Source organism: Tachyglossus aculeatus, chromosome 9 (assembly GCF_015852505.1).
Source record: "Tachyglossus aculeatus isolate mTacAcu1 chromosome 9, mTacAcu1.pri, whole genome shotgun sequence".
Classification (NCBI taxonomy): Eukaryota; Metazoa; Chordata; class Mammalia; order Monotremata; family Tachyglossidae; genus Tachyglossus; species Tachyglossus aculeatus.
In genome coordinates, this window is record NC_052074.1 from 30714056 (window position 1) to 30727411 (window position 13356).

Genomic DNA, 13356 nt, shown 5'->3' on the forward strand with positions numbered 1-13356 from the left:
CGTGATTCCTGCCAGTCAATTTCCCAAAGGGTCACAGTGGGCACCAAGCACACCAAGCAAGGCTGCGACAAACCAAAGGACAAGCAAGAGTTTCACATGTTCAGAACTCGATTCGAAAATATTTTTGTGTCTTTCTTCCCCATTAGAGTGCAAGCTCACTGTAGGCAGGCAGCTTACCTCATGCTTCTGTTGTACTTTCCCAAGCTGTTAGTAGAATGTATTACACCCAATGCCCACTCAATAACATGTCTGCCAACTCTTGTACTGTACTCTCCCAAGCTCTGCAACCCAAGAAGTGCTCAATAAATACCATTACGGCTTCTACTACTGCTGAAGTGACTGCAACATGGTGTCAATATTGTGCCAGGGCACCAAATCCCAATCAATCAACTAATGGCACTTAGTGAATGCTTACTGTGTGAAGGACGTCGTACTTAGGGTTTTCTTAAAGTGCAATATAACAGAATTGGTGGAGATGATTTCCGCCCTCCAGGAACATTACGTGGATGCCCTGGTAGTGACTGGGTAGTTTAACACATTAGCCAGTTATTTCTTAGGATTCTTGCTAGGTTGTCCTCCTCACAGAAAGACCTTCTGGTTCTTTGAGCAGGAACTTTTGCTACCGATGACAGAGCCCCAGCCAGGACCAGAACAGCAATTTTCTTTGACTCCTCCTGAGAGCAGGCTTTTTCTACCAGTTCAAAAGAAAAGCTCTAGTTTCATCTCCGCCACTGGCCTGTTGGATGACCTTGGGCAAGTCACTTAACCTTCCTGTGCCTCTGTTTCCTCTGGTAGAAGATGGGGAAAGTAAAAGCTGCCTCTCCCGCACTGCCTCCCTGGGTGGACAAAATGAAAGAATTTAAAAATAATTTGGAAAAATAAAAAAAGGTTGTATGATGTCAAGGTATCATTATAATGCATATTATTGGAATAATTTGTTTCTGAAGGTATAATGATGAATAGGCAAGTCAGAGGATCTGGGGGAAGAGAGCCCTGGGGAAATCAAGTCAACCAAGAGCTCTCATTGATCAGGAAGCTGCGCCCCACAAAGCATATCAGTCCCCTCACTAGATCAACTATACCAATTTGCCAGGCTCAGGAGGCCAAACACCGAAAACAAATTAACCTTAAGCAAATGGGCAGAAGGAGTATGAACAACTGAAATAAGGAAGACCACATTGCACGTAATAAGCACTTAACAGTGCTCTGAACAGTTATTAGTACAGTGCTCAGCATATCGTGCACATAGTGCACGACTGACTGAATGAATGAATAGACTATTCTTCCCCTGGACCACCATGGGAGTCCAGCCAGTAGTAGTCACGGAAAAAGGTGAGGAAGCACCAGAGGGCTGTTAGCTTGCTACGTGCAGAGCACTGTACTAAGCGTTTGGGAGAGAACAGTACAACAGAATTCGTGGAAACCTTCCCTTCCCACAATAAGCTAAGAGATGAATCTTCTCCTCTGTCTCAGTGACAAGACTCACACACCCTAGGTCTGAAAAATACACACTTCCTAATAACAAACCACAGAGAGTCAACTTATAGGAAAGGTCGGCCTGGATTCTCCAGACATTTCTAGACCGTCTCTGAGATGGAAATTGTGTGAGGCCCCACAGACTTCCAAATTCATTACTTACACTTTCTGCGCAGACGCTGGAAGGGAGCTCTGAGCATCAAATACTGGCCTGCAGGGGCCAGAAAGAACCCTGATAGTCTCTGTGTTTTTTATTTTCAAGGCAAGAAAAACCATTTCATTTAGGCCCTGTCAAACTGACCAGAAATTCTGAACTGATTCCCAGAAAGAATGCTTAACAAGAGTCACCTATTGGCGCTCCATTTGAGCCAGGGGTCAAAAAAAGAGCAACACACTGTTTTCAAGGTTTAAGCTGCCGCCTGAACATCAGATGTTGTTTTCTGCTTTTTAATTGATCTGCAGTCCATCTCAAATTACTGATTAGGCAGAAACAAACAAACCGTGGTCCAAAATCATCCTCTGCCACCCAGACTTAGATCGCTCCCAGTGACATTTTTAAAGGCCCTCCCATTAAAAATTCATTGGTACTCCTTGGCTAGTCAAATGCCTAATTTCTGCAAATGGAATCACATACCCCTTACCTCCATAGGCTCTGTATTTCTCCTCTCTCGTAGAGTTGGAGCACATAATTTAGGTGATAAGAAGAAGAGAGGAGCGAAGAGAAACTGCATGGCCTAGTGGAGACAGCCAGGGCCTGAGAACCAGAAGGACCTGGGTTCTAATCCTGGCTCCGCCACTTGTCTGCTGTGGGACCTCGGGCAAGTCATTTAACTTCTCTGTGCCTCAGTTACCTCACCTGTAAAATGGGGATTAAGATTGTGAGCCCCGTGAAGGACAGGGACTGTGTCCAAACTAATTTGCCTGTATCTACCCCAGTGCTTAGTACAGTGCCTGGCCCAGAATAAGCATTTAACAAATACCATAATAATTATCATCATCATCATCATTATTATTCTGGTGGGGAACTACAGAGAACTGGCTTCTGGAATCAGACATACTTAGGAGGGGAAAAAGAGCCTTTCTTGCTAGCCAACACAGATTTTTCTCTGAGCCCTGTAATTGATAATGCAAACTGCACGATTACATCAGAGTTTAGCAAGTCTCCACCACATACAGAAAAACAGCACTTTATATGAAAGGACATACTTCATTGGAGAGGAGATGTCAGTCACTATGCCATCCTGAAATAAAATCCATTCGTCCCCGGGTTAGTAAGTAAATTCAAATATGGAGTTGGAAAGCAAGCAAAGGATTCGCTTAATCCCATTTCTAGAACAGTCCAGGTTCAGCGTCTGCTCAGGAGAATATACTGCAAGGCAAAAGGGGCAGCTGTATTAATTTGCTGATGATTGGGAGAAAAATGAAAGTTATCCCAGGATTTTTTTTTCCTCCTGCTACGCTAACTTACTAATCCTAGAAGACGTGACCATTGACTTCTTTGCAAGGATATGAAGCATACAAATTGAAAAATCAATGTCATGGAATAAAAAAAAGATTATCATGCACTGCTCAGAATCAATCAGCTAAAAACAGAGGGGAGGTGGGGACGGGGTGGGGGGAAGGAATGCAAAGGCAGAGACACAGTGTTAAGGAAATGTAGAGCTACACTTAGACTACAGCCGGGCTGTTTATGCAAAGGAGTACAGTTAATCAAACATGCAGATCAAAAAGGGCTTTGGGTCCCATCGTCTCTTCCAAATTTAGACTGGGGAGCTCTGCTTCACACTCATCATTAAATAGCAACATGGCCGTTCTATTCCATTAGCTCTACGTTCCCCGTCACCCACAATGACGGCGGCTTTGGAGAGCCTTCTGCTTCGGGCTTAGGCTTTGGACAGCGGGAATGGGATCCCTTCAACAGGGTGACATGGATTCTGCCCATCTCGTGGCCTGGATTAGGATAATAATTAGCAGGAGTCATTTTAAATTTATAGTCCTTAGGGACGGAGCATTTTCTTCAGCTGACCTAGTGATCGGAAACGTTCGCGTCGTCAGCGTCGGGACGGAACGGGTGGATCTGAGTTTCAGTTTGAGAGCACGTTCAAAGGAGGGGAAAAGAATGGCTACTGGCTCTGTGACAGCAGATTCAAATCTTCAGAAACCTGCAAGAGAGGGGAGGAGAGAAGCGACACAAATGCGCCCTACAAAAGAACAGACCAGATCACAGCTGGGAGGAAGGCAAACCTTTTAATCAGGTCCTTGAAATACAAGCTGCAGGAAGCTAGAACATTTTGGTGGACTTCAAACTCTTTGCCTTCAACAATAATTTTCAGGTCTGTAAACTCTTTCGCTCTGCGTTGCTGGTTCAACTCCTTCAACATTTCTGCAGAACAGAGAAGACAGACAGTACCAGGGTTCCCATTAAGAGTTTTTTTTTTGGTTGATTTTTTTTTTTTTTTTGGTCAAGAAGTAGAGAAATAGGAATCACTTGCTATTGTTTCTTGGCAAGACTGGCTCAACACTGACAATCAAAAGAAGTCACAAACATAATGTGTCAAACAAGCAGGAAGCAGGAGGGTCTAAACTCAAAGAACAATCATTTTTAAAAAAGCAGAAACATAAATCCTAAATTTGAGAGGATTAAAAAACAAACATAAAAATAAAGATTTCAGTACTGACAAATCAGAAACACGGAGAATGCATCATCACAGAAAAGTTAAAAACGTTTGTTATAACAGAATAGAGTAGCTACATAAAATTTCTCTCCAAATGCAAAAGGCTCTGATGTATCGGATGCCAAGTAAAACATGGCAGAATGGTGCAGTATGAACTGAAAATGATTCAAAGGAATAAAACCCATAAGACCCCCAAAACTGCATAATCTAAATCTGTACCTATTAATAGTGTGTAAAAGCTCTCAAAGAGCAAAAGACAATGCTGTTAAAAAGGATTATAGCCCATAACCAATTTTTTTACACTTGTCATTGAATCTGTAGCATATGATTTTCACACAGAGTGTTCTCAGGTGATCCAAAATGCACCAGAAACGATGGCGTGTTCTACCGTCTCCCTAGATTATCGTCCAAGGATTTGCATTTTCCCCCTCGAAAACGCCAAGTGCTTTTGCATTTTGGGATTAGAGCTCTTCGTTTCCTGGAGGTCAACTTGCACCAGAGCTAACCAGATCTTAACGCTGCCAGATACTTCTGTCCTGCCATAGCACCTATCTTGTTCAATGTCTCCTGCCCCACAGGCTCCCAGGCGTTTTGTATGAATGTGACTTAAAGTCGTGGAACAAGCCCCAAGCAACCTGTGCTCCCCAAGGTGAGTATGGGGATAGAAGAATAACGTGTTGGAGAGAACAGAGTGGTGACAGACACCATTTACCTCCTGTCTTCCCCAAAATACCCAAAGAGATTCAAGGAGGTGGGAAAGAGAAAGCCAGTGGCTTAGAGAAAAATGCTGCTAAGTGAATCATTCAAATTTAGTTTTTACCCCTTCTTCATACTGGTGGTCTTTTTTTTTTTTTAACCCCCCACAGTAGGATGAATAAGAACTGCAGTGACCCTAACTCCACCCCCTGTTGTGACTGTCTTTTCTCGTCTAGTCAGCCTCTCTCTCTTCCCTCTCCTTTCTGAGCAGACCAGCACAGGATGGGAGAGAGAGGTTGAAAAGGGAAGCTTGAACTGTTAGAAAACGAAGTTGCTTCTCTTCTGGGACAGAGAGAAGAAAAACCACAAACAAAAAAACCAAGGAACAGCTGGGAGGCCCATTTTTCAGCCCGAAGTAAATAAATGCCACCTTGCACATTTAGATCTATTTAATGGAAACACAGTAGTGTCTGAAAGGCTAATTATGCGACACTGAAATGGGTCAGTGTTCTCCAGAGAGTAAGCAGATCATTAGAGAGGGCACTGAAATAACAGCAAGCTTGTGTCAGATCTATATTGGAGGAAAATAGACCACTTTGTCCTGTGGGGGCCTCACAATTGCTATTTTTAAAGCATTCACTTTAGCTAAGAAAACACAGCAATAAATCGCTCAGGCAAAAGTAAATCAACATTGCAGAAAGAAAATAAGTTCACATCTTCCTCGGAGGAGTTTAGATATTGTCCCGTTTTAGTACAGAGCCCCAGAAGATGAGCCTACTGTTGGGTAGGGACAGTCTCTACATGTTGCCAACTTGTACTTCCCAAGCACTTAGTACAGTGCTCTGCACACAGTACGTGCTCAATAAATACGATTGAATGAATGAATGTCTGGGAAAGGTTAAGCTTTTCCCAATTTTGTTTCATTCCTGCAGGAGTTTGAAACAGTGTTAGAGCTAACACAGAGATTCTTGGATTTGACCTCCGAACATATGCAGAAGTGCAGACTTATGAGGCAAACTATGAGGGAGTCTGTTATAGCTGCATTTTCCAAAAACACTGGTCATTTCTACAAACATCCCCTTTCCCACTCCCACCAGGCTTCCTTTTGGCATTTAGGGAAACTGGAAGGGGCCTGAGAAGCAATATGGTCTAACGGAAAGAGCAAAGGCCTGGGAGTTGTTGGACTAGGATTCTAATCCCTGCTGTGCCACTTCTCTCCTGTGTGACCTTGGGAAAATCCCTTTATCTTCTCTGTACCTCAGTTCCCTCATCTGAAAAATGGCGTTAAATACTTGTTGACCCTGTTACTTTGATTGTGAGCCTCATGTGGGACATGCTTATCTTATATCTACCCCAGCGCTTCCAACAGTGCTTGGCACATACTAAGCACTTAACAAATACTACAATTACTATTATCGTTATTATTGCTTGAAAATTCATCATTTGTTTTAAGCAAACTCTAGAAGCTATGTTACTGGGGCAGAGAGATCACCAATGTCATAGGCATTCTAGAGTCCTAGCAAAACAAAGGACTAAACTGTAAGATCTTCGAGGCAAGGACTATATCTAACTTTATCGTACTCTCTCAAACTTTTAGTACAGTACTCTTCTCACAGTAAGTGCTCAATAAATACCACTGACCGATTGATTGAATAAGCTTTGAGCTCAGCACAGAGTTTACTCCAACAGACTACTGAAACACTTTTTTAATGGCATTTGTTAAGCACTATGTGTCAAGCACTGTTCTAGGCCTGGATAGATGCAAGATAATCAGGTTGAGTTCAGTCCCTGTCTCACACAGGACTCACAGCCTATGCTGGAGGGAGGAGGATTTAATTCCCATTGTACAAATGAGGTAACTGAGGTAAAGAAAAGTGGAGTGACATGCACAAGGTCACCTAGCATACGTATGTTTCCGATTTATACTTCCCCAGCACTTAGTACAGTGTTCTACACACAGTAAGTGTTCAGTAAATATGATTGAATGAATGACTAAAGTGAGTGACTTGAGAAGCAGCTGGTCAAATGGATAGAGCACGGGCCTGGGAATCAGAAGGACCTGGGTTTAATCCTGGCTCTGCTGTCTGCTGAGTGACCTTGGATAAGTCACTTGTCTTCTCTGTGCCTCAGTTATCTCAACTGTAAAGCTGGGATTAAGACTGTGAGCCCCTTATGGGACAGAGACTGTGTCCAACCTGATTACTTTGAATCTACCTTAGTGCTTAGAACACTGCCTGGCGTATAGTAAATGCTTAACAACTACCATCAAAAAAAAAAAAAAGTCACATAGCAGACAGTGGCAGAACAGGGATTAAAACTCAGGTCCTCTGATTCTCAGGCCCATGATCTTTCCACTGGGCCACACTGCTTCTCAATTGGCTGGGAGTCCCTTTTGCCTGGATCCTTAGAATTAAAAGTTGCCTGGGCCTGACCATACGCATCCCAGCCACCTGCCTTTGGGGGTTACTCCTATTATGAAGCTGTTTTCTTTCTTTCTTTCAAGTAGTGGGTAGGGAGATGGTTTGAGTGGATTATCTCCTTTTCTAGGCTGGTGACCCGTCCTATTCCCCCATATCTACCCCTTCAACATCCTCACTCATGCTTAGGAGTCCTTCCCAACACAACAGTGTGAGTGAGTGCGTGTGTGTGTGCGTGCACACACATATATGAGAGTTAGAGAGAGAGAGAGAGAGTATATGAAATTTATCTGAAGTATACATGCTGGCTTGGAGAAGACAAAGCAGAAGAAACTTAATAACCAGAACCACTCTTCAGCCAAATTGTTGCACAAAGACTGGTCATCTTGGCTTTTCCCCTTGGTTTCTAAATCATAGCTGTGTGGGTGGGCAGCAGATGTTTGTCTTTTCTTGATGCTGCTCATGTTAGTAGCAAACATCCACTCCTTCATTGCTACCTCTTGTCCAGGTTAGCCTTTGATTTTTTTCTTTACCTCTCCTCCTGTTCACCCCCACATCCTTTCATATCCTGCATCCCTGTGCCTCCCCAATCCCTGTATCAGACCCTAGCTCTAACCCTAACCCTGGTCCCTACTCCATGGAAAGAGCCTGGGCATGGGAATCTGAGGACCCATCACCCCGCCCCCTCCTACCTCACCTCCCTTCTCTCCTTCTGCAGCCCAGCCCGCACCCTTCGCTCCTCTGCCGCTAACCTCCTCACTGTATCTTGTTCTCGCCTGTCCCATCTTTGACTCCTGGCCCAAGTCCTTCCCCTGGCCTGGAATGCCCTCCCTCCACACATCCGCCAAGCCAGCTCTCTTCATCCCTTCAAAGCCCTACTGTGAGTTCACCTCCTTCAGCAGGCCTTCCCAGACTGAGCCCCTTTTTCCTCTCCTCTTCCCCATCCCCCCCCCCACCCTACCTCCTTCCCCTCCCCACAGCACCTGTATATATACTTGTACAGATTTATTACTCCATTTTACTTGTATGTATTTACTATTCTATTTATTTTGTTAATGATATGCATATAGCTTTACTTCTATTTGTTCTGATGATTTTGATGCCTGTCTACATATTTTGTTTTGTTGTCTGTCTCCCCATTCTACACTGTGAGCCCATTGTTGGGTAGGGACTGTCTCTATGTGTTGCCGACTTGTACTTCCCAAGTGCTTAGTACAGTGCTCTGCACACAGTAAGTGCTCAATAAATATGATTGAATGAGTTAATAACCCTGGCTACCACTGCTTGCCAGCTGTGTAACCTTAGGCACTTCACTTCACTGTGCCTCAGTTTCCTCATCTATAAAGTGGGGACTCAGTATCTGTTCTCTCTCTCCCTTTGACTGGGAGCCCCACGTGGGCCAATGGCAGTGTCTGACCTGATTATCTTGTATCTATCCTAGATCACAGTTTAGTGCTTGGCACAAAGTAAGCGCTCAACAAATATCACTACTGTTAAGGTTGTTATTATCATTATTACCAGTCCTATGCTCCAAACTCTCCCCACTCCTTACACATAGGTGTCTTCTTTTAAAAATTCTCCCCCACCATCCTCACTTCATTTCTACCCTGAGTCTCCTCGCAGTCACTCTTTCCTGTCTGATTTGTTAAAGCGGAGGAACAGTAGTTGATTTCACAAAGAAATCAAGTAAACCAATCCTTCCCTCAGGTGTGACTGCCTTTCGGAGTTGCCTGTGCCTTCCCAACTTACAATTCTTTAGCCCAATCCAAGACAGCCAAGTGATACACAGTCCAGGGGCGGCTGCCTTGGCACCATTTCTGAGTTACACAAACAACAACCCAACCTCCTCTAAAAGGTGTGATGTCTCCTGAGTCAATCTGGGGATGGAGGGATAAACTATTCTAGGACACTCTATGGCTCCCAACTCTTCAGGATCACCAGGATCTTTACTAATATTGAATATTAAGAGCCAGTGTGATACCTGACTCCAAAAAGAGAAAGGGCCAGAATGAAGATCACACAAATCGGACAGACAGATGGGACAGAGATAACTGCGTCCTCCTTCCCAATTAGTCCCCAGATAGTGAAATGCCTGACCAGGGAAGCAGCGTGGCTTAGTGGAAAAAGCTTGGGAGTCAGAGACCGTGGGTTCTAATTCCACCTTTGCCGCTCGTCTGCTGCGTGACCTTGGGAAAGTCACTTAACTCCTCTGTGCTTGAGTTACCTCATCTGTAAAATGAGGATTAAGACTGTGAGCCCCACATGGGACAACCTGATTATCTTCTATCTATCCCAGTGCTTAGCACATAATGAGTGCTTAACAAATACCATTATTATTGTTATAATTATTATTCACATCCGCCCTTCATGTACATTGATGCTGATAGTTGAGATCCTCTCTATGAAGCTGAAAAGAGTGATTAACACTCTCTGGAAGTTAAAAACTGCCTTCTAGACTATAAGATTGTTGTGCGCAGGGAAAGTGGATGATAATTCTGTTGTACTGTACTTTCCCAAGTGCTTAGTACACTGCTCCACACATAGTAAGCACTCAATTAGTACCACTGATTGATTGTCCTCCATCAGGCTGTTGCATTATGTCTCTGCTGTGCCCATCCCTGTTTTTGAATTTCCTGCTTCTGTTTAGGGAGAGCAACCCCTCTCATGACGTCCACAAGTATTTCTCTCAACAGTTCACTCCTCTATTCTGTCCTCCTTACTTTCAGCCCACCACACTGCAGTTGCTTGGAAAAACTGCTCTTCTAGTCACCTGACACGCATGTCCAGCCAAACTATGTGGTGTTGAGTACTGCTTCCACGCTAGTGTGCAGACTTCATCCAAATGTCACTGGTTCTCTATAAAGGGTCCCATTATCTTGCAAACAACTTTCCACTTCACATTGCAAATGTGTGGTAACCCACACAAGAGCACAGTCCCCTGCTCAGATGAGGACAGACGTGATCTCTGAAGAAAAAAATTAATTGACCAGAAAATTCGTATTTCTTTTGAGCTTCAAAACCAATTGAGTATTTTTGAAAGACATTTTATTCCTAAAGGAATCTGCTAGAGTAATGTGCTCTTTTAAAACCACTAAGCTGGTAACTGTAGCGATTTTATATAATAAGATTCATCCAGTCTTTTGGGAAGTTTCTTTAGCACCTTGAAAGGCTCTGAATAGCAATCATGATGCAAGCGTGACTACCAGCATGTGTGCATGATGATAACATGCATGACCTGGTGCTATTCACGAGAGAACAAGACTCTTGACTCGGGGGCCCTTGCCCTATGTTCACCCCCGTTCTGACTCTGTGTCAGGATGCTGGATGGCAATATCTTAACTCCCTGACTTGGTAAAGCTGATGTCACATAAGAGGTGAAGGTACTGGCTCCATCTTATCCCAGGAGCCCAAACAATCAGCAGGTCCTCATGGTTCAGAAAGACCCCTGATGGACTTGGTGATCCAGCTTGTGAGAGAGATTGGCTCTTGGCACCTTTTCCTTCTATTTATCAGGGAAAGACAGACTGTCTCAGGTTGTAGTTGCACAAGAACTTGTCTTCAGTCATGCCTCCTGATTGGCCCAGAATCCTCTGGATTGACAACTGCTGCTTGAAGGTATCCACTCCCCACCTCACCTGGTGAGGGAAGGGTGAAGGAGGGAGGGACAAGATGCAGGGTTGGGAAAGCTCGGAATAATCTCAGGCAGATAAGGTACAATCAGCCAGGGTCCCGGGACAGATCTGGATGGTGAGAGGGGAGAGTTCCAGAACCAGGAATCCCGTCTGCGGAGGGCAATCCTCGCTTACAGTAGGTTGGCGCTTAACGTTAGTTTGCTCTGGGCCAAAGGAATCACTTTCCCTTGGAAAACCCCTTTCAAAAACCCAAACCAAGCCAATCAGATGCCCAGAGCAGACGTGATCTGAGGATTTTCCAAGGTAAGTTAGGGAACCATCTGCCTGCCCCTCTCGCCCATCGCTGGAAAGTCCTGGATAGTGGGGGCTGCCAAAGGAAAGCCAGGCCTTGGGAACTTTGGAGGGTGAATCAGTACCTCCAAAAGAGAAAGATGTGAGAGGAAGGTGAAAAGGTGAAGGTGAGAAGCAGTGTGGTTCAGTGGAAAGAGCCCGGGCTTTGGAGTCAGAGGTCATGGGTTCAAATCCCTGCTCCGCCAATTGTCAGCTGTGTGACTTTGGGCAAGTCACTTAACTTCTCTGGGCCTCAGTTACCTCATCTGTAAAATGGGGATTAAGACTGTGAGCCCCTCAAGGGACAACCTGATCACCTTGCAACCTTCCCAGTGCTTAGAACAGTGCTTGGCACATAGTAAGCACTTAATAAATGCCATTATTATTATTATTATTACTAAGGTGAAGTAATGAGGAAAGGAAAAGAATGCATTCTTGGGTCAAGATGTAACCAGCAGCCTCGACACCCTGGAGTAGCTCCTGACACCTGCACCCAGATCATCTTCAGAATGGAAAGGGTCACTGAGCCCTTTATATAGCTCCTGCAAAATGGAAACAAAGAGAAGCAGATCATGTCCTACAGCCTCTTTGAAAAGTCCTTCCAAACTCAAAAACGGGCTTGTGAGATTTGAACAGCAATCCTTTAGCAACAGGACGAGTGTATTCTTTTTCCAAGTGCTTCGTACAGTGCTCTGCACACAATAAGTGCTTAATAAATACTACTGCTACTATTATTACTACTACTCACACATGGTTGGGTGGAATTTTTCTGCTTTCTCAGGCTTGTGCACACAAAATTCAGCTGGCAACTCTCTTCCACCGCCAATGTAACACCTCAAAGCTTCTTCTGACTCAGAGGCCTAAGAATTAGAGCCTTTGGTTGGAGGTGGTGTGTGACAACATGTCACCGATATCATGTTTGACACGCTCCCTGGTCCCAGAGGTCTCTGCAGTGTGGAAAAGACTTTTGAACATCAGAGGCAGATCAAGTGTGAAATAAGTGCTACATTTTGGGATTAAGAATAAAGGAGGCACATTTGGATCTCTTTCTTGTCTCCTTCCTCACCTCTAGCCCTCTTGACCTCTCCCATTTCCACAATTTCCTCTCCCTCCCCTAATCAATCAATGAATCACATTTATTGAGCACTTACTGTGTACAGAACACTGTACGTAAGTGCCTGGGAGAATATAATACTACAGAGTTGGTAGGGCATGTTCTCAGCCTGAAACCAGTTTATAGTCTAGAAGGAGAGACAGACATTAATATAAATAAATATTCCCACAGCTCACTCCTAGTATTAGGGAGGTAAGAACAAAACTGTGTTAGCTCACATGGTTCTCTAGAGGGAAAGTGGGTTATGAGAGCATTGATCTAATGCCATGCATATATTGTTTTTCTTCAGGATGCTGCAAGAAATTCCAGAGGAGTGTTTTCCTGTGGAATTGTGTGCTCACAAAACCAGGGACTAGAGGAGATTTGCAGGTTGGGGATGTCAGAAGTTGGGAGTGGAAGACCAGTAACTGTGGCTACCACATTTAGATTACAGAATCAATCTTTTAGGAAGTTTCATTCTGTAGTCTCTTCTGGTTCTGTGCTCTCTTCCTCCTCCAGGTAATTCAGTTCTATTCTTCATTGCCACTGCTGTTCTAAATATGTGGGAGCTTTGCCAGACAGGCACCAATCCCAGTTGGCAACTGCTGTGTGACAAAACTTATCAGAGTATCACCAGGGATATGACACAGGAACGACAACTGTTTTGTACCACTTTCCCTAATCTGGGACCATCAGCTCATCATCCTCATAAAATGTAAAATCTGTCTGGGGCTGCTGAAACAACAAGTTCCCTGCTGTGAGGTCAGGTTAATAATAATAATAATAATAATGGTATTTTCCAAGCACTGTAGTAAATACAAGATAATGAGGACAGACATATGGACACATGCGGTCAAAGTCTAAGTGGGAGGGAAAGTAAGTACTGAATCTCTATTATACAGATGAGGAAACTGAGGCACAGAGTTCAGTGACTTGCCCAAGAACACAAAGAAGAAAAGCTCTTTTACTGTAAGCTCTTTGTGGGCAGGGACTGTACCTACCAACTCTATTGTACTGGACTCTCTCCAAGCACCTAG

General features: G+C 44.1%; 1 protein-coding gene across 2 annotated transcripts in view; it reads right to left on the minus strand.

Annotated features, from left to right (window-relative positions):
• KLHL29 (kelch like family member 29) overlaps positions 1–13356 on the minus strand; it is a 540646-nt gene that overhangs the window by 102652 nt on the left and 424638 nt on the right. For both annotated transcript variants that reach the window (XM_038751895.1, XM_038751894.1), the window contains exon 6: positions 3721–3859. In XM_038751895.1, the coding sequence (XP_038607823.1) occupies positions 3721–3859 (139 nt within the window). The remainder of the gene's footprint in view (positions 1–3720; positions 3860–13356) is intronic.